The sequence below is a fragment of the Lineus longissimus genome, chromosome 18 (assembly GCF_910592395.1).
Source record: "Lineus longissimus chromosome 18, tnLinLong1.2, whole genome shotgun sequence".
NCBI lineage: Eukaryota > Metazoa > Nemertea > Pilidiophora > Heteronemertea > Lineidae > Lineus > Lineus longissimus.
The window spans coordinates 15277627-15298593 of record NC_088325.1 but is presented as its reverse complement, the minus strand read 5'-3'; the positions used below and the strand labels follow the sequence as shown (position 1 = coordinate 15298593).

At 43.0% G+C, this 20967-nt stretch overlaps 2 protein-coding genes across 2 annotated transcripts; both read right to left on the bottom strand.

Annotated features, from left to right (window-relative positions):
• Window positions 1-395: 395 nt before the first annotated feature.
• On the bottom strand, window positions 396-14907 carry LOC135502334 (dynein axonemal assembly factor 8-like). The gene is made up of 21 exons (XM_064795085.1): window positions 14777-14907; window positions 14076-14246; window positions 12939-13605; window positions 12417-12662; window positions 11752-11965; window positions 11423-11563; window positions 11090-11293; window positions 10792-10927; window positions 10454-10595; window positions 10101-10342; window positions 8779-9835; window positions 8287-8496; window positions 8061-8167; window positions 7494-7803; window positions 7033-7306; window positions 6601-6865; window positions 6301-6496; window positions 5863-6166; window positions 5082-5258; window positions 4721-4790; window positions 396-1671 (listed from the first exon to the last, which is right to left on the bottom strand). Exons 2-21 carry the CDS (start codon window positions 14232-14234, stop codon window positions 1597-1599), a joined length of 5196 nt encoding a protein of 1731 aa, XP_064651155.1. The 5' UTR covers window positions 14235-14246; window positions 14777-14907; the 3' UTR covers window positions 396-1596.
• A 299-nt stretch (window positions 14908-15206) lies between these two features.
• On the bottom strand, window positions 15207-20900 carry LOC135502338 (integrator complex subunit 10-like). Its single transcript, XM_064795100.1, has 14 exons — window positions 20731-20900; window positions 20127-20298; window positions 19772-19993; window positions 19491-19634; window positions 19130-19292; window positions 18727-18887; window positions 18427-18496; window positions 17992-18143; window positions 17653-17735; window positions 17373-17495; window positions 17023-17199; window positions 16579-16744; window positions 16164-16260; window positions 15207-15805 (listed from the first exon to the last, which is right to left on the bottom strand). The coding sequence occupies exons 1-14, from the start codon at window positions 20893-20895 to the stop codon at window positions 15649-15651; spliced, it is 2052 nt and encodes a 683-aa protein (XP_064651170.1). The 5' UTR covers window positions 20896-20900; the 3' UTR covers window positions 15207-15648.
• Between the last annotated feature and the right edge of the window lie 67 nt (window positions 20901-20967).

Here is a 20967-nt window from a genome sequence, read left to right as displayed (position 1 = left end):
GAGTCCAAGCGTCCTTGGCAAATTACATGGGAAATGACCGAGAGGTTTATATTTTATGACAGGTGCGATATGGGTGCGGGTTGCAAGGGGCGCTTTCCATTTCATTACAACCTTGATCCCTTGATGACCCCTTAATATTTTAGTCTGGTGATCTCACTATGCTTGTGAAGACAGGTACAACCTGGCCGTCTCTGGTCATCTCTCTGGAGCACACTTCAGGATCAGACAGGTCTTCCCTGGATGTGCCATCCAAAGACAGAGTCTGTGGTGTGCCACTCCAGGGTCTATACCAGGTTCTGGTCAATTCAAACGAACCACAAGAGACCCTTTCTCATGGTTCAGATCATTTGGTAGTGCACAGAAAGAGGACAAAAGGAACAGAGACTTCTTTGGTCAAACATTTTTTATTGAAAACCAGTGTCAACTGACGTGAACAGTGCAAAATAGAATCTTCTATCAAATATGAACAATAACGCAAAACAGTGAGATTTTCTCAGAATTACTTAAGAGGACATATAGGATGTCCCAAAAAACGGACAACCATACTTTTAACACCCAGAAACTCAAAGCACCTCTACAGGCAGCCAAGGACGGGGTCTGTCATCAAAAGTCATTCATACGTAATACAGCTGAAAGTAATTCTGAGAAAACTAAACATTTTCTGAACATCTTTTTGTCATTTACAGTATCTTTGATCAGGTCACAACATAAATGGACGGATTCACCTAACTGGAATGTCTTTTTAGAGTAGTCCCTTTTTTATCTCACCTCACACAGCAAATATCCCACATAAACTCTTAACCTGGCAGCAATATCTACAAAAATGGACAAATCATCATTAGAATAAATCAAGACTTTTCAGATTCTCCACATCATCAACTTGTCTGATGTCATTAAGAAGAATCATTTAGAATTTGCAAAATCACAAATTCATCCATTTATTTAATCGGGCAGATTCAGTACCTCAAGAGAATTGTAACTGATATCAACGTTTCATAACATGAAAACTAGAGACCACTGAAAATACACCAAGTTGCCTATTTCATTCAAGGAATGGACAGGTAAGTCTATTCCATGGATGGATTAATGATCACTCACTTCAGCAGGATGAGTTTGTTAGAAATGGACTGGAAAATATCACACAAAGTATAAATCATAAATTAGAGTAAACTATTCACTTTTGAGTGAGTGGCATGTTTTCCTACTGGTAATTTCATTAACTCTTGTTGCTTGGCAACATTTTTACATACACATCAAACAAGTTAAAATCTCATTTTGGTAATCGTTATAAATTAGTACAAATGATCACTCAATTGATTCTTCTCTCTGGACGGACTTCACAATCTAGATACAGAATCTGTCATTTTATTCTGATTTTGATTACACCCCTTGGGGACGCAAATCACTCTTGGACAGTTTTGTTTCATTGACTGTTGAGGACACAGTTTTGTGTGTCAGAAATCATCTCAAACTATCCTCAATGTTGATCCTGACCATCTTCAAACTTTACATCTCACAATGTTTGGCAAGCAGCTTGGTAGAGAGATCAGTAACAAGCCTGGCAACCCTGCATCCAGCATTTCTCATCTCAACATTTCACAATTTCTCGACGATCCTTGCCTGAGCTCCTGGGATCAACTCATCAAAGAAATAAAGGAGGAGTCTCTCAACCTGAAATAAGACAAGAAAACATGGTTAAGTATTACAACCTTGACATTTAGTAATTTGACAGAAGGGGGGGGCTGACCAATCCTTCAGATTGACCAATGACATTTTGAAGGTGTCGAACAAATCTTTGAAAGAGACCAATAAGGATTCACTTGGCAGAAACACACTGCCAGGCACAGCAAAATAGCCAAACAGCATTTCAGAAAGTACAAGTCGTTTTGAGAAAGAAATGGGACAAATTCTCAGATTTCAGCTCTGTAACATACACCACCATGCCCTCCCTTTGGGACCGGGAACACAATTTATGTAATCAGTGAAACTGAATCTGCCCCTTAAATGTTTCACACCATCAAGTTATATCTCAAGGGTTGTTCAGATTGCACAAGATAAACGGGAGGCGCAAATAATCAAAGATTTAATTTCACTTTAATTTCTCTACAAACAGATTCGCTCAACCAGAAATAAAACCAAGGGATATTCTGGGTGAAATTTCAACAAATCTTCTGTGATGCCTGGCGTGGCCTTGTTTGCATAAGGCAGCTGGCTCCCTCACAATGGCAGCACATCATTATTGTCCAATTTTAGGCTGAGTTTTCTCACTTAGGGCGTGATCGCACCACTTAAACTTCCATTTGTCTGTGAGATAGTTTGATGAGGGGGCCTGTCCGGGTTAGATAATGTTAGACTGTTTAGAATGTCTGAGGTTCGTCATTGGTCAATACAACCTGAGACACTTATTCTATCACTCAGTGTCAGAAATCTGCATTTGCAACTGTGCGGTATTAAACAGCCATTTATGGGTACTGGCATGCTAAGATAGAGGCACCCATAGCAGTAAGGATACGGATTGAATGACAACATATCACATCTAATGAGCTATATATTTCATTTATGGCTCAACCACTTCAAGACTTCATGCTCCAACTATCACAGAAACAAATATTAATTTCCACTTATTTTCTCAAGAAGTTTTCCATCTTATGCCTTGGGCATCAAATTCAATTTAAACTTTGAACCCAGCAGCTGCTATTTAAAAACACCTGAAGACACATGACAACAAATCATCACACACACAAACTGACCCACCGAGTGGAAAGATTACCTAATTGACCAGAACAGCCCAGGATACTAAGTCTATAACTCTAAATGGCTAGTTAGGATTACTGACACCTCCTAAAGCCATCTGGTGTTAGACTTAATACACAGAATCAGTGAATTTGTTCAGTTCAGTCAGGTGTGAAATTGGACAATGTGTTTTGTCTGGTTGTGTTTGTGAAATGACCAGCTGACATAACCAATGTATGTTTGTTTTGTTTCAATATACAAACTGAGGTTTGGACCTTTGTTTTCTTTCAAAGTTTATAAAGTTACTACAGTACAACATAGTAAAATGTCAAATGTATTTTGGGTGGAGTGTGTAACTTTGTTTACAAACTATTGAGTGGTTTTATATGACAATTCACTGGCCAGTTAAAATCCACTGCCTCCCTCTAGCAAAGACCGAGATAACTAAGAAATGACTAATAAATTCAAGATTCCACTTCAAATCACAATTAATTTCAAAGCAGATGGTTTCAACAACACCCCCCGCCCCGCAAAGAAAAATCTGTCCAGCAATTACCCCAAGTTAACACTGATTGTACAACCTACCACATGAGGTCACCTGATCTCTGACTTAATGAAATATATAATTACAAACAATTTGATTAATTATGACAAATCGATTTTTCGATTTCAACTTTTGAACTAAATCAGTAAATGCCCTAAGGGCTGAAATACAAGTTGGTAATTTTTTTCACCAAATTATGTGGGTTTAGTTTTATTGCCAGAGGGAGGTTCACACTTGACAATTGGATAATCGTTTCCAACCAGTTCAACTGTGATGGGTTTTGGAGTCAGATTTCAAGCCGGCTTTCAGCCTTGGTGGATATTTCATGAGCCGTAGAAAGAAATCAAACTTCAGTCTCTTTGTTGTGTCACCTGATGTTACAGGTTGATATGACCTGGTTGAAAAGCTTGGAAAGATTCGGGGGGAGTTTGTTTTGGCTCTTGCTTCTCAGACCAAAGATTTACTCTATCCCAAGCTGCACTGTGGTGATGCTTATCTCGACTCAACCTTGGTTTCAAATCAATATTCTTGATTATTTTGCCAGCTAATATTGGCAGATAGATTGCTGCTCATTCGGCATGAAAACCATTGAGTTTTAAGATGCAGTGAGTAAATCTTGATGCCAAAAACAGTTCTGAGAAAAACGTGTAATGCCTTTTGTGTGATATTCGCTGCCACTTTCACACAAAAGGCCTCGTCAAAAGTCAGAATAAGAGAAAGCCAAAATAAACTTCACACCGCCTCATGGAGACAATCAAACAATCAGTTGAATTGGATTTCGCTTCCTTCAGGAATCAACACTGGACAATATCCACCTGCTTTGCATAATTTCAACATATTCCACCAAATTTACCCAAATATTGAAAGATAGTTCACCGAGCACAGACACAACCGATTAGCAAATCTGACTTTCCCATAACACGAGGCCACATTTGAATATCAAAATTCCAGAGATTTTAATCCTTGGACCATTCTTGCCATGATTTGTGAACAAACATTGATCATTATGGGCAAGATTTGTCCATTATTGGTGGCCTGTGACTTGCTCATCGAGCAGACGGGTCGGTTTCAAGATAAACAGGCTCAACTCAAAGGTATGCAGGTATCTGAAACATCCTGGAGTGATACAATACAGGAGGGTTGGGATACTTCATAGTGGACAAAGGGATTGAGTTCTGAGCTATCAACGGCCATGCTACAATGGTCGACCTGTGACTGTTAAATTGCACAATGAAGTTTAACCAACAAAAGAATCTAACACTACAAACAGTGCTGCCTCTGGTTTGAGGAGAAAAAGCTACATTACATGTACCAAATAATACCAATAACTCATTTGTTTTGAACATACATGTACAAGCCCTGGTGTATACTACATTCTGAGGCAAGAAACAACCATTCATATACAGCTGTTTGCATTTTGGTTGAGTGAAATGTGTTTCCTACCTGTTTTGTGTCCTTCAACCTCATGACATGTTCACCATATCGAACCAGCAACGAATCCAGCTGAAATTCACTGCAATGAAAAACAGTTGGTTAGAGACTGGCTCAGACAAACTCGACAGGGTTAGAGACTGGCTCAGACAAACCCGACAGGGTTAGAGACTGGCTCAGACAAACTCGACCGGGTTAGAGACTGGCTCAGACAAACTCGACAGGGTTAGAGACTGGCTCAGACAAACTCGACAGGGTTAGAGACTGGCTCAGACAAACTCGACAGGGTTAGAGACTGGCTCAGACAAACTCGACAGGGTCATCTTGTCCAAAGTTATACCTAACGTTGAGGTGTATAAATGATTCATCTTACCTTCCCAAGAACGAGTCAAAGGCGAGTACAGCGTTATCTCTCTGTAGAGCGAGGACAATGGATGGACCACTCAGCAGTTTGGGCAGTAACGCAAAGCTACCAGCGTCACTCAAATGCAGGAAGTTCTCTGCTTGTTTCTCCGTGAACCAGATCAGCTTGCTTCCGATCACATCAAATCTGAAACGAAAGGCCAAACGTAAGTCAGAGCTGATCTGTTTCTAAGAGATGGTAGTAGGGAGCATCAGTCGTATCGGTCATGGCTCGGTAAGGGTTTTGTATTCAGCTGCTGATCGGTTTGGCAGTGCTGCGGTCAAGAGAACGGGCTGTATCATGAGATACTGTACCAGGTGCTTGGGATCTTACCCAAGTGAGAAACATGAGTAGAGCCTTCCTCCCGAGTCAAGAGAACATGGTGGGCTGTATCCCGAGATACTGTACCAGGTGCTTGGGATCTTACCCAAGTGAGAAACATGAGTAGAGCCTTCCTCCAGAGTCAAGAGATCATGGTGGGCTGTATCACGAGATACTGTACCAGGTGCTTGGGATCTTACCCAAGAGAGAAACATGAGTAGAGCCTTCCTCCCGAGTCAAGAGATCATGGTGGGCTGTATCACGAGATACTGTACCAGGTGCTTGGGATCTTACCCAAGTGAGAAACATGAGTAGAGCCCTCCTCCCGAGTTGCAGATGGTCTCACTATTCCAAGAACCCCAATTGGTGCCCAAACTTTGAGGCATGGAACAATGGCGTACCAGAGCAAACACAGTAAGAACAAACTTACCCAGCTGAAGTTAACCCCTCAATGACATCAACAAAGCCACATCTCCTGCCCCTTCTCTCACGCTGCAGCAGTGGAGGTGTGAGTACCACACAGTTCATCTGAGTCAACGACGAGACGTGTAGTGTACTCTGTCCAGCCTCATCAACTACTAGCGCCCTCTTGTTACAGCGCTTGATATCAACGTTGTCATCCACCGCAGGGAAAACAATCTCTTCTGATTTTAAGATGTCATTTTCTTTGCAGCAGAGACCGTCAGGGAAGAAGAGTTTCAGCTCCTTGATGGATTTCACATAGTTTGTCGAACCTAAAATTGTAAGAAATAGATAGCATTCAATTATTGCTACATGTATGCGCTGCTCAGTTGACTTCACCAATATTCATTGCAATTCAAAGCTAAAACTGTCCAAAAATTGTCTGCACAAAATGTTCATAACTTACCATACAAGGCATTAGAGACAGGGTCAATGCCAAAAGCCCCTCTCAGGAGGAACTGGCTCTGCCTCCTGGCTTGCTGTGGGTCACTCGGCCCGAGGAGGTCGACCAGCTTCTTGATAGCATTCTCCCGCTGGAGGGTCAGGATCACGCTCGGTCCTGAAGTCAGGTGGTTTTTGTGTTGGTTGAATATCACCTCGTTCTGAAAGGAGTAAAGATGATACAAGTCTCTCCTAAATGAGCATGGGGAACTATGAAACTCAGTTGGATTGCAGCCACTGCTTGGTGTGGAAAACCAGTACTAACCTGGCACTCCTCTTGTGAAATCAAGCCTTCCACCTGCTCTGCCGTCATGACCAGATGCTTCCAGGCGATGATGGAGAAACCCTCTTGATCGATTCTCTTGAGAATTTTCGCCAGGTTTCGCCGGACTCCATCTGGCTTGATGACGAGCACGGTCGTCAGTTGGCGTGGTCCAGCCAGCATCTGATGGAATATTGACTCTTCTGTTGTCCTGGTAGCGGAGTCTAACTTGGACGTCTTACTCTTTGACTTTCTCAGGGATTTGGCACTACAATACAAAATGGTGGCTTACTTTCATATGTTGCAAAAATGTTTTCAGCTGATTTTGTAGACAGGCTGAATGCAGGAGAAGTATTTTGACTGGGATTCAATCAATAGGACTTTGGATTACAGGTCTAATGCCCTCCCCTAATTGAGACTAACATAATAACCTACCTATCGTTTGCCTCCACAGCACAAGCACAGCCAGGTGAAAGCCACTTGATATCAGGTAAGTACGACAGCAACGGTCTCATCTGAGGATCTGGGTATAATTCTCTGTCATGGAAGAACTTGGTGGTGTAATCGTAAGCGAGTTCTGGCGACGGAGACATGAGTTTCTCTAGTGGGATCGTGTGGTTGGTTGACTGGGGAGGGGTCTTGGTCGCAATGATGTTGCTCAAGCGCTGGAAGGCGTTCACACCACGCACGACTAACACCAGTGCTGGCTCTGAAAATGAAATTGATAGTTTCCATTATGTGTGTTTCCGATAGCCACCAAGGTCTGTACTGGCAGAGACTTACATGCTGTATGAAAATAGGTGTCAACAATGAAGATCTATTGACACTTCAGAAGGGGATGGATGGAGGAGATGACCACTAATCTACTAATGCATAAAGGCATCCTAAGACTTTACCTGAAGTCAGTGTATGGATGCTTGCTTTCCAATGCCTGTCCCCGATCTCATATGGTGTCAGCACCTTGGCCTGGTTATTGCTGAGACTCGGCAGCCATTTGATCCCCAAGATCTCAAAGCCTTCGTGTGAGTAGTTGTAGCCGGATTTGGCGTAGGGGACGAGGTTGGAGAGCTTGGCAACGAACATGCCAGCTGTCTTCATCATGTGGCGGCCTGTCAGTGCCATGGTGACCACCTGTTCCATCTCGGGGTTCGTGTAGAGTGCTGGGGCGATGTAGCTCGGGCTTGGGGTGATCTCATGATCAGGCGTCTGCAAGGATAGAACACTCTCTCTCTTTCACATCAGATCAGAACAGGCAGCAGTCTCTAACTGTCATCAAAGCCTCCTTTCTGGGCAAGACCATCAACCACCAAGCCCAAAAACCCAGACATGGGGCTGGACTTTTTATAAGAATATGTCATATTTCTCATTATAGCACCAGCTTCATCAGTTTTCAAGTACAAGGAAAGTTTCAAAACACAAAGCAGATAGGTTACAGAAAGATAAAAAAGATAAATGGCATTTACCTTTGTGAAGTCTCCACCCATAGAATGAAGTAGACCATCAGAATACGAGACAGCTTGGAAGAGATGACTCGAGTTCAGTTTGAGTTCTGTACCATGTTGGATGGGACCTGAAACAACAATCAGATGGCTTACCCTACGCTAGGAATAGGATTGATTTCTGGTAGAAATTTAAAGTAAATCCAGGTGCCTTTTAAATTGAACAATGAAAGAAGAAACTGTGACCTACCCAGGACACCCCGTAATGACATCTGTACCATAAAGGCTTCAATCAGACTAGCTGAATTGTGCATAGCATTCTCCTTCCTGAGCAGCAGGAGGGTGCAAGGTCGCCGTGACTCTCCGGGCGGTGAATCAAAGTCGAAGGACTTGTCGTCAAAGGAGGACAGCGATGTGGGGGAAGCTGGGCTGAATACTGTGAGCTGCTGGCCACTCAGACCTGCAGTGGAGAGGATAATATTCAAAATAAACATAAAAGATCACATTTCAAGCAATAAAAGGCACAATAGTATAGCAGATGCCTTGGGCTCACTGTCCCAGGTCTAATGTTTCGTCCCTGTTTAACGTATCTACCATCAAAAGACTGGACATTTTTTACGGTTAGCTTCTATAGCCTAGAAGCCTATCAGATTGTCCCCAGATACTTCGCTGACTTTCCACCTTTGCATGTGATACTTCTTCATACTAATAGCCAAAGACCAGAAGACTGAATCACACCTACCTAAACAGTTGGCCTTCTTTGATGTGAGCTTAGTACGTCGTATCCCTCGTACTTGGTAGCCCCTCCTCTGACAGACCACCAGAATCAGACCAAGGCACTGTGTCGGCAGGAGAGGGGAGATGGCCATGAAGACATCGCTCAGGGTCATGGCTGTTAGCAACGCCGGGGGACGGTGAGAAGGAACAGCGAGATCCTTCTTATCGGTGGAGAACGGGACCTTCTTCGTCTTGCGAGATTTTGGGCTGCCACTTCTTGCGCGATCTCTTGGCGTCGTTGGTGTGCCGACATCAATGACGCCACTAGGGGGCACTCTTCCACCAAACCATAGAACGAGCTCCGAGATGATCCTCCCGGGATTACGAGGACAGAATAGCAAGCACTCATCACGTGAATTCCCTCCAAATAAAGCACACAGAGACTTTGGATCAGTCTTTCTCGCTAAGATAGGATCTGCAGGGCCGATGGTGTCTAACCATATTGTCCTGGCACATGCTCCCCTGATCCCCACAGCTAATATTGGCCCGATCTTATTCAACATTTCCAGCTCTGTATTCCCTTGTCCCTCTGGGGTAGTGTTCATCATGGATGATGCAGGGTAGGTCAAACGCACGCCACTGATATCCAAACCCTCCTGGAGCACCCGGTTCAGAATCCCCATCATCGCTGTAGGGTCGGTGAAAACCTTCTTATAAATCAGCGACATGGTGATCTGGGTCTCAGATTCCATGTGTTCTTCATCAATATCTAACAGACACAACTGCTCGTCGCTGTCCACGGTCTGCCAGAAGAAGCCACAGGGAGTGGTGAAAATCTTGCGGGTGGAATTTGGGTCTGGATTGACCTGCAGAAATGTCGACAACGGTCGTACTGTAATGTTGGGTAACGATGGACGGTAGACGTGCGGCTTGGAGGAATCCGAGTCTGACTGCATCATGTCGCGGCTTGTCACGTCCATAGAGACAAGCTCTGCCAGCCAGGGGCACACAGTATGAAGTGTGTTCGTTGAGAGGAACTTGATTAGGGATTGTTGAAAGGGAGTAGTGGTTTCATCTCGAGCCTGGAAACAAGATTTCATAATGCATCACATGAAAGCAATGGAGATATAGATTGTGAAAGGCAGGGAGTACGGTTTCTTCAGAATAACAAATTTTGGAAGCCTAGCACTTTTTATGAAGAATCTCCAATGAACAGATCTCAAACATGTCAAGTATTTGCCAGCCAAGTGGTGGTTGACGTCGCCAGTCGCCTCAGATGAGCTTCTAGTCTCGGTACGAAGGTTTTTCACGCATGATGCAAGCAGATAATTGTGGACCTTTACTTACCTTTGCTTTCTTTGATTTGGTCGGCGTATTGCCCATGCTATATATTGGCGTCACAGCAATGATCAGACGCAACTGCTCCTCGAACCACATCTGTTGCAGCCCGATGACGGCGAACGGTGCCCGGAATGTGATGAGGTCATCACCAGGGGACTGGAGAGGCATCTTGAGGAATGTGTAGTTATCTGGCACCAATGAGAGTAGCCAGGTCAGCAGGGAGGTGTAACTGGCTGAGAGGCCGTGACCTGAAACAGATGGAGACAGGCTTTAAGAACATGCCACATTTCCTCCCTTAAGACTAAGAGAAATTTGATGAAAAATAGACAGCGATGAATTTGTTTGAGTTTTTTTCTCACCAGAGTCGACACTTTTATTGACGCTGCCCCTGTGAGTAACAATCTCGCCGTTACTGGACATGATACAAGTCAGCAGACAGCATTCACGTTCACCGATCAGAACACTTGGGAGACTGGCGGGGGCTTGTTCATACGATCCTTCCTGGAAATGAACGAAAACAAGTCAGAATATCCCATAAACTACACCTCTTCAATGTCCTGAATGGGTATCAAATGGCAGCAAGAGCTCATCTCAGCGTTACATGGATCTCTTCAGTAAATTTCATTAACATAAGTAGTGTTAGGATTTGAAGCCAACATTACTGCTAACATGGACTGAGCTTGGTTCTTCAACTTACTGAATCAAAGACTGTGGGCGTAGCTTCTGCTGATGGCCGCTTGCCACTGACTGATGTTGTTGGACGGAGAGCCTCAAGGCGTTTACCAAGACGGATACGAGATTGTCTCTCGGCTTCCCTCTGATCACGGAGTTTCCTAAAACACAACATTTGAATTTGCAAGAGGGGTGCTGACAGAGACAGCTCAGTACCGTAATGACTGGAGAGATGAGGTGGGACAGTGGACATAGATATGTCACTATGTATGAGTGAGTGAGTCAATGGTCTACGTCAGAAGAGACAATGAAAGTTTCCTCACTTGGCGACCTCCAGTCTCCTTTCCTTCTCCCTCTCGTCTTTCAAGGCAGCCTGGTCCTCAAACAAGCCCACAGGAGTATTGGCTGGTGTCCCAGTCTGCGCGAGAGATGCTGTACGTTCACTAGTCGCTCCCATGTCAATAGGAGCTGGACGGGTTTTGGGGACTGGTGGTTTTCTTGGTGATGTAGGCTTTGGGGTATTTGTCCTAGAAGATTGAAGATGAAGTTATGAAGTTTAAATCGATGAGTTGTGAGATTAATACAGGTTGCATCATTTTGAAATCTCGTTTGTCCAGTGCCATAGAGGGAGGAGAAGGAACGAGAACGTTACTCACTTTGGAGGCTGTGACTTGGATGGTAAGACATCAGTGAGGACACCTTTATTAGCCATCATCCCCTTCATCCTCTTACGCTGCTCAAACCAAAGTTCATTATCATCAGCGTCCGAGTCGTCATCTGAACTCGTCTCAACAGTGCTGAAAATAGAAATAAGTTGAATTGAAAACAGGCAATGTGGGCATGCAGCAAGTTGTGCTCAACAGCACCATTCTGAGAACATTCAAGTTTTAGACGGGACACAAGGCAGTAGCTAAACCAAATCTTTAGGCTTTACCTAAATACAGGACTTTTCCAGCCCTAGCAGTACTGATCTACCAAAGCATACCTCTGCTCTTGCTGAATCTGCAGTATCCTTTGTATTGCCTCAAAACTCAGTTCTCGTTCCTTTTTATCTTGGTCAAAGTTCCTAAGGTCAATGAACACCGTCTCGCGTTCTTCCTTTTTTGCCGGAGCATGAAATTCTGGATGAAGTGTCATGGCGTAGTTCTGCAAGTCCTTGGTATTAGTGCCCATGCCGGAGACTTTCTTAACATTAATCGCTGCAAGTGAATGAAGTCTTCTTTATACTTCACGCCTGTTCATGTAACGCATGCAGATAGTTTTAATATCTAACAAATAGGAACTGAAATAAAGTAGCTAATGTGCCAAGCGTCTTGAACACACACAACACATGTAGCTACATGTGCCAAGTGTCTTGAACACACACAACACATGTAGCTACATGTGCCAAGCATCTTGAACACACACAACACATGTAGCTACATGTGCCAAGTGTCTTGAACACACACAACACATGTAGCTACATGTACTTTATTTCTAATCTTCTGAGGTGTTGACAAGCATAACACAGACCATTTTAACATCCAGAAAACACTTCAGGGGGCCAAATGACTTTTTGTTGTAATTTGGTCACCCTTTTGGGATAGGCCAGTTTCCAGCCCTGGGGCACCTGAAAGCTCTGCTTCATCAGTAACAGTAGTTGCCTTATACCTTCTGCATTGCGAGCAGCCTTCTCAGCCTTTGACGGTGGTTTCTTTCTGATCGCTCCAGTCTTGGGGTCGACATCCTTCAATGCTTGACCAGACTCCTGCGCCGAGAGCTCAGCAAGCCTCTCAATCAGAGTTCGTCTGTCTTCATCATTGTTATGCAGTGGCTCAACAGGGGGTGGTCTTGGGCTTCTGCAACCATCCCCAGTGGCCGCATCAGTCGGGTAACAGAGGTTGGCTAGTACAAGGTCTGAAATTGATATCACAAAAATTTAAGTGTCTGTGAGCTGATGAAAATGCAAGTACAAGTATATTGCCCCCTTTTGAAGTTTGAATCTCAGGCAAGCATACATTCTATCCAACTGAAACCTTGAGTAGCATGAGCATAGTTATTAGGCAAACAACCCCAGTTGGGACTCTTTCTCTGCGACGTTATATATTAGTTTACAGTCAATATTCATTGTTGTCGAGGAGAGATCACAGATAGTAAGAAAGGCAAGTTGTCAATGAAATCTAAATCACTCACCTAGGTTACTGTGCTCGATATTCTGTAAAGGCAGCAGCGGAGCTTCACTCGAGATATATTGTGACACAACCCGCCTTGAATCCTGTGACGTCACAGATTTAGTCTTTTTCCGTTCCCGATTGTCTGGACAAGTGGTTGCGACACTGATTTGGATATCGTCAACTTCTAAATCATCTGTGTCAGTTGAGAAATTCTTTGTAAATGACATCATTTCATTGATCAAGCTGTTACTGTTTGAGCCAAGCATCTCACCCATCAGGCCTGCACCTGCACAACGTGTTGTTCTTATACGCTCCATGCTGCCACGTTCAGTTTGTGTGGTCTGGACCCATGTTTGAAGTTTCGGTACAGGCAGTGGGTCCAAGTCATCAGTCCCAACACCACAGCTCACTGTCGTCATGGATACACTTTTTTGTTTGGATGATTCCGTTCTTCCTTGTGTGTTGACATCGTCGTCATGAACAACAGATTCAATTCGGATGTTTTTTTGCCCTGGAGTTGGACGTGTTTTGATGAATTTAGTCTCAACTTTTCCAAACACAGGTATGTTATCATCCATAAAGCTTCTTTCTGTCAAACTTTCATCCAGATCTTTGTCGACATCAATCTCTGTTGGCGTTTTTAGTTGACGATGGAATATGGCAACTTCATCATCATCAGAACTGACCTGTATTGATACAAAGGAATGTCACTGTTTTGTGTATAACTGACAAGACTATAACACTGAGAAATGCATTTAGTAGTTTTTAAATCTTTGCCTGCCACCTTTCTCCATGGAGATCAAAGGATGCCAACAGAGATTGCCGTTACACCATTCTATCTCAGATGGAGCACCGCCACAGCCTCGTGACAATATCAGCTTTAACAGATCATTTAGTGATCGATCAGTCACCGCGACAGAAAACGTATAGTTCTTTCAGTTGTGTGTGTCTCAGTTGATTTGGGTGTTTGGTGATCGCTTTGATTCTAGTATCTTCAAGCACCTGTGTTCTACTTCACAAGATTCAAAATGGCGGCCTGTGTTTTTATTGGCAGTCACGGAACGATGCAAGTAAGTAGCCTACAGGGCTGTGCTGGAATCTAGCTCACCACTTGAATTGCAACAGTCATATGCCTGTCAACCATGTTTTTACTTACATCTGACAATTCAAAGTCAATGTCTGGAAGGTTTTTGGCAACTTCTGCAAAGATCGAGTCCAACTTGGGTTTAAGGATGGATTTATCTGGGAGGTAGCCAGGGATCTGTACCTCAGCAGCCTCCACTTCTGCATCGCTTAGGTCTTCACTGGAAGCCATCACAGTCCACCACTGGCATTGAGAAATGAAAATACAGATCAGATGTTTGATGACTGGGTCGGGGGAGGATGAGCGACTTGCAATTGCATGCTGGCTTGTTCTTGATATTGTAATTAAGTTAGGCCTAGAGATTAATGCCCATTGCACTGAGTAAAACTATACATGAATCGAAGCCCGAGGTGAAAGCCGAGGCCAGGGCAAGAGCATGCAGAGAGGTAGCCGCAGGGCCAGGACCGGCCGGAGAACGGTAAGGCCAAGCGCCCAAAATAATCAATGCTGTCACTGTCAGTCATGCAGTGCGAATGTTAAATAGGCCTACCAGCCCGACCCATGTATTGTGAGTTGTCAGCGGTTTCGGGGGGGGGGGGGGTGATTTGGTCATGGCATGTTTTTTGTTTGTGCACCTGCAGTATGATATAGGCTAAAAGTCAGTGCATTTGCACTTATGAAAAGTCAAACATGTCAAAAGAGCGTTCCACTTTGATCCATTTTTCTTGCATGTGAACACGAAATAATGATACTTCACATATTTCTAAACGTACCTATGTTTAATCACTCACAAACTATTGAACTTTGAACAGTTTATTCATGAGCACTTAAAAGTTTGTACGATGTTTTTGAGTGAAAACAAATCCCACTTTTCGCGAGCAGGAGCCATCCCGAATTCTTGACAATCTCGCGAGACTTACAGGTGCTTCGAGATTGGTGAACAAACAATAACTTGTTCATTTCCATACTTGCCGGGCAGCTAGTCTTTCGAAGGGCAGGGTCTATTCTACAGACCAAAGACTTTACAGACCTCATTTTTTGGCTCTCACTTTTTCATTAGTGAAGATTTTCATGAAATCTAAAGTGATATTGAACCAGAAACGGTTTCCGCATATGCTCAGAAAGAAACTTTTCGAAAAATCAAATTTTAGTACCTTGATTTTGAAGAAATAAAAGTCTGTAATTCTCAGAATTCTAAATAAGAAAAAATGCCAGGATGGGTTTAATTCGTCCCCTGCCCATTTAAAGGGAATTACCTGGGCCTGGTCTACTGGTTCATGTGATTGCTTGAATGATTTATGAAGTCTCAGAGAATTCAGTACAAACCACAATTTGAATAGAACACTGTGAAAAGAAAATCAAGTGGATTTATTATAAAATAGCGCACATAAGTGCTCAGTTTATTTTCCACAATGACAGAATTTCTGCAATGGCATTTAGCGGCTTTTTCACCTGAACTCATCAAATGTCAAATTCTGTAGCACTAGAATAGCCCTTGCTACTGAGGATTCCATTAAAGGAAATGTCTATCAGAAGTTTAAGTCAATATTGTTGGTCATACTGAGACGGCTGACTATTTTCCCTCTTCAGTCTCGACTGATCGTGAAGTCATGACCATCCAATTGTTTCATCATCAGTCATCCCATCACTGCAGATTCTGCTGCAAGAACTCCCTCTCCTCCATCAGAAACTGGCAAATGAGCGCTTCAATGTTTTCCTCCGATCGACTGACCTGCTTCTGCATTGACAATTGGAAGTCCTCCTTGACCCCCTTGTTTACCCCACGCGTTACTGTTCGCTGTCTGGAAAAGACAGAAAATACCTTGCCTCATCAATATACAGACCAGTTTCAGGATTGCCCCTCAACAGTTAATTACTGTTCAAACCTAATGTCATGACCATTCGCTGGAAATCCATTGTATCTTGTTCACCTCTTTCTGATGGTACTATTGGTAAACATATTGACATGACCATTGACATTTGAAAGGTCCTGTTTGGCTCTATCTTATGGTACCGTAGTTAAACCTTTTGACATCACCATTCACGGAAAAGTTCTTGATCAACACAGGTTTTTTTTGTCATGATTGACTGCTTTCGTGGTAATACAGATTTGAAAATTACTTCAAATAGCCTCATTCTTGGAAGAATTAGATAACTTACTGTGCAATCAACTTAGTGCTTGTCGAGAGGACGTCCAACACAATCTTACCACCATCTTTTGTCTTCAGGTAGGAAAACTCCTCCAGGATGTCAATAGCTGGTACAAGTCAAGGAAAGTTACACAAAGATAGCACCAATTTTGAGAGAATTCTTTCAAAATGATGGTAGCACTGTAGAAACCTTGGACACCACATGAGAACAGTCAACTCTATACAAGATATAAAACACCAGTCCAACCGATGGTCGAAGGGAGTGCAGCAACACAGTGGAAGGATTCATGGCCTGGCCAGTGTTACTCAGTAGACTCTCAAGTGGCCTGAAATGGCCCATACGCTAGGCAATAACCATAAAGCGCTCTGAGAATGCTCTATAAGCACCATACAAGAACTTTGATTTTTTATTTTCAAAAGGATACTGATGATATAGTTGAAGAAGGCACTGTACGTAAACGCCCCCTGCTGACGTATTTTCTCTACTGCTTGGGTGAACAGGTGTTCATGTTTTGGCCAGTGATATTGCAGCAATACTATCATGTGACCAAGACACAGATCATCTTTGACTTTTGGTCGTAAGGCTCGCTCCTGAAATGAAAACAATGATGGTGGTTTCTAAGAAGCTGTGCAGAGGCCTTCGATGCTTACAAGAGATTTGATGATACACTCAGGTTAGAATTTATAACAGTCTATTGGTTTTGAACTATATTAAATAACATTTGTACAAAGACAAGTTTTGTTGCGTTGTGATTATTATTATGCAGCACAACAACATCAACTGTGCTCTTGCCTACATACATGTACACCAACAATTCTGCCGACTTATTTCATAATAATATGCAGAGTAAAGATTCGGACCAACTCACCTTAAAACATATCAGTAGCATTTCAATACAATAGGGCATTATCTCCACATCAGTACAGGCCAATAACTGGAGCTGCCGCCCTGATCCATGGATAGATGGCATTGGTGGGGAGGCGCTATCTTGTGACTTCCATGCCGTCAAGGATGACATGACATCGAGGGCAGTGCTACATGCTTCCTGGAAAAGGTATGGAATTCAAATGAGTCATCTCACTCGATCTTTCCAAAGAAAAGTGACAGATAGTACCAAAAGCTTGTTTTACATACTAGTATTTCACTTTGATGATGCCCTCTGAAGTGGTGAATCTGATGGCCAATATCCAAAGCAAAGAAATAAGTTTGTCTATTTACCGATAATTTTCCCAAACAAAAATGACAGCTTGCCAGTTGGAGGTTCTTGCGAGTTTCCGCTGGTCCCTTATATGTGTTACTGCCCGTTGAGCGAATTTTTGTTATGGCGTCTTTGAAATTACCCTGAAAAGAATGTAGCTTATGAACATTTCACCAACTAGTATTACATCTAACATGGAAAACTTTTGCATTTACCCTAAAGAATGACACTGACGAACACAGGACCAAGTTTACTTTTTTATTTGCTGGAACTTACTGATATGAACTGACAACTACTTACCTGATAGATCAGACAGTCGGCCTCAAATGAATTCAGCCACGGCCACGATTCTGCTCGCCACAATACCAGCAACTGATTCAATTCTGCAAAGAGAGCATCTTTTGAATGACATACTACCTCAGACTACAAGTCAATCGCCAGCTAGTCACCACTTAGTCGTGTTGGATGGGTCTCCTGCTTGCACTGGTATGGACATCTCACAATGGCCCTTGCTTTTACATTTCCAGCTCATTCAAAGGACAGGTAACCGGTAATTTTGGGATTACATGCCTTGCTCGAGGATACTAAGTGCCATCAATTTCCTGATCAATCAATCACCAACACAGCGCAAGTACCTACCTTCTAGTAAAGGTTTTGCAGAGTGCAACAATTCCCAACATTTGAAAGCCGTGACGAAGCTCTGCGTGATCTCACTTCCGACATTAATCGATCTGTTCACATGGATCTTTGGAACACTTGAATGCTCCGTTCGGAGCTTTTTTGGCCTGGGTCTGAAAGTAAACAAAAGGAATTATCTGAAAAACAAAAGGACAAATGGCTGCTTGGAGCTTGGTCCCAATTTAGTTTCTCACAACATTTAACTGCAAACTTGCCAGAGATCTTTTGAAAATGAGGTGTGGTGTGGTTCTATTTGCAAGTCCAAGCCCAAAACATAAAGACATATTATACTTTATAGTCACCAAACATTCAAGTACTTGACAGTATTGTTTCAGTTGTGCCATTTCTTGTCAGACAGACGGTGACTTCATACAAAGCCAAACCAAAATGACTTACTCTTCAGGGTCGTTTGCCTTCATTGCTTCAATAAGTACAAGATGGTTGCTATGACAACCACTGGCCGTGGCTGAAACGATAAGAAAGTCAATGTCGTACGTCTGTGCTTATATAAAACTGTAAAGATTAAAAGTTATGCTATCTAAGCGGCATTTCACTTCTATCACTCTGAATGGGAGTCAGACACCCACACCACATGCCACATTCTAGTCTGTAAGTTCACAGAGCTTATGGGGTCCATCTTTGCTCTAATACTTGTCAACTGAGGTTACAATCAGGTTACGAATTGAATATTCTTACATGTGAACTGCTCCGAGTCTATTTTGCTTGAAAACAGATACATCGTCTCCATAAAAAGAACCACCGTGGAGTAAAAAAGTTGTGACGACGGTTGCTGTTGTTGTTTCTTGCTCTCCTGATGAAGGTGGAGGATGTGTTGCCATCGATTCTCCGGACTTTGTCTGGAAAGTGCACAAATTTTAATGTTAGGAATGGCAGACGACAGAGTCACTGTGACCAAACACTGATATTTAATTGAGGACTTTGAATCTGCACCACGATTTGCAGAAATTGGAACAAAGATTTTTAGATTTGTAACCATCTGCGCTTGCACTTGTAGCTGAGGAAATATGAAGGCTTCGGCCCGTGATAAATCGAAATCTAATTTTGAAATAATTTTTCTTGCATCTGATGCTATACTCACCCAGATTTGGTGAACTTGCTGGAGTCTTCCCACTTGAGATGTCGGCCAGCCAGGCTGACGATTTCATACAGGTTCTGCCATGGGTGAAGGATGTAACTCTCTTTGTCTGAGAGACCGATGATTGATGCTCGACGCAGGTAAGGCTTATTAGGTGACAGCATTTCTGCAAATGACAAGACACAATTGATGATACTGCTTATGGGGTAAATCTTTGTGGTAGATGTCAGACTGATTGAAACTTGATGAAGTCAAAATCTGTGAGTGATGAGAGCACTTGTAGAAAAGATGTTGCGAGGACTGACTCCATGGCTCTTGTGAATGAAAATGGCTGTCTGTTTACTCTACATCAACCAAATCTTACCTGAGTGCTGGTTGGTTTCTTGCACTGGAGGCTGGGTGACATATGAGATGTAGAACTCGAGGGATTTCTGTAACCATTTGATGAGGATGTTTGGATGAACAGCAAGGCTTGGCGCTCGCAACACCTGAGGCAATACATCAGTCACTGAAAGTGAAAGATAGCTATAGATGACATGACACGTAGGCAAATGTGTTTCTTCCTGTGCATATTTTTAAATCATTTGAATATTCCAAAGCGAAAGTCCAAAGAGCCAGACCAATCTTAGGAAGAATGAAACCAACCTAGATATTTTCGATAGCAGTTCAGTGGTGACATCTGGTGTGAATGTTTCTCAGTTGTGATGAGTGTATCGATCAGCTCAGTGCCATGGTCCTGAATCAGATGCGGGAAACGACTCAAGGCCAACAACTTCAGTCGACACCGCTCCAAGATATCATGTGTGCTGTCAGCCATTTTGAAGAGCATGCGACATTGGATGTCTGTTGGTACAGCAGAGATCAAATCTGCAAATAAATCAACAACATATAATTTGCTATTATGCTAAGAATGAAGGTTCAAAGTAGAGCCAGAATGGTTTGCAGAATCAGAGCACTCTCTTCATCCTGAAGCCAACTGGTCGACTCCAGTCACACTCACCAATCAGGAACTGTGTATTACTGTCAACGACATCAGTCTGTAGTGATTCTGTGATGCTTCGGATCTCCGACCATAGCTGTGGCTCATTTGGGAAGTTGGTGAACATTTCCTGCAGCAATTTGGCAGACTCTTTCAAGTTTCTTTCTGATTTTTCAACACAGTATGTTTCAAACTGAAAAATCACATAAATGCAATTAGAAAACAAGCTGTGGGATGGCTATCTCAACAATCTGGCTGGTTCGTCAGAAACTTACTGCAAAAGAAGAGGGAAAGTGAACACACATAGTCCATGGAGACTGCATAAGGTTAAGAAAGAAGGGCACCAGAGCAGAAGAGAAGCCAGGCATAAATGTGGAAACTTGAGTGACGGGGAAAATTTAGGGGGGATGAAGCAAGAAGAATCAATCTTAATTCATTCTTTCATGTGTGATGGCATGATGACAAGAATGGTATCAATGGAAAAATGACAGCTCCCTCCTTTAGATAGTACCCTACAAAAGTTCCATTCCACCCCTGCACTAAATCAGGATAACTTTTTTGGGACATCCTGTCATTCCTGTGGTGTCTGGCCTAGGCTATTCTTATTTTGCGATTTACCACGCACCTGTATGGAAAAGTTCAGAGGATACAACGTCCGAGCGGTGATTAACCAAGCCTTGGCAGCATAAGGATCAGTTTTGAGACTTTGTCTTGCTCTTAAAACGAGCCATTCTTCGTCAGGAAGAGCATTTGTCATTGTAGAATTTATCTGAAAAATTGCAGAAGCCATTTTGGTACTTTCTACTCTCTATGCTAAATTTCACGAAATTCAGTTTAACTTTTTGTCACTCGAGAGCAGCAC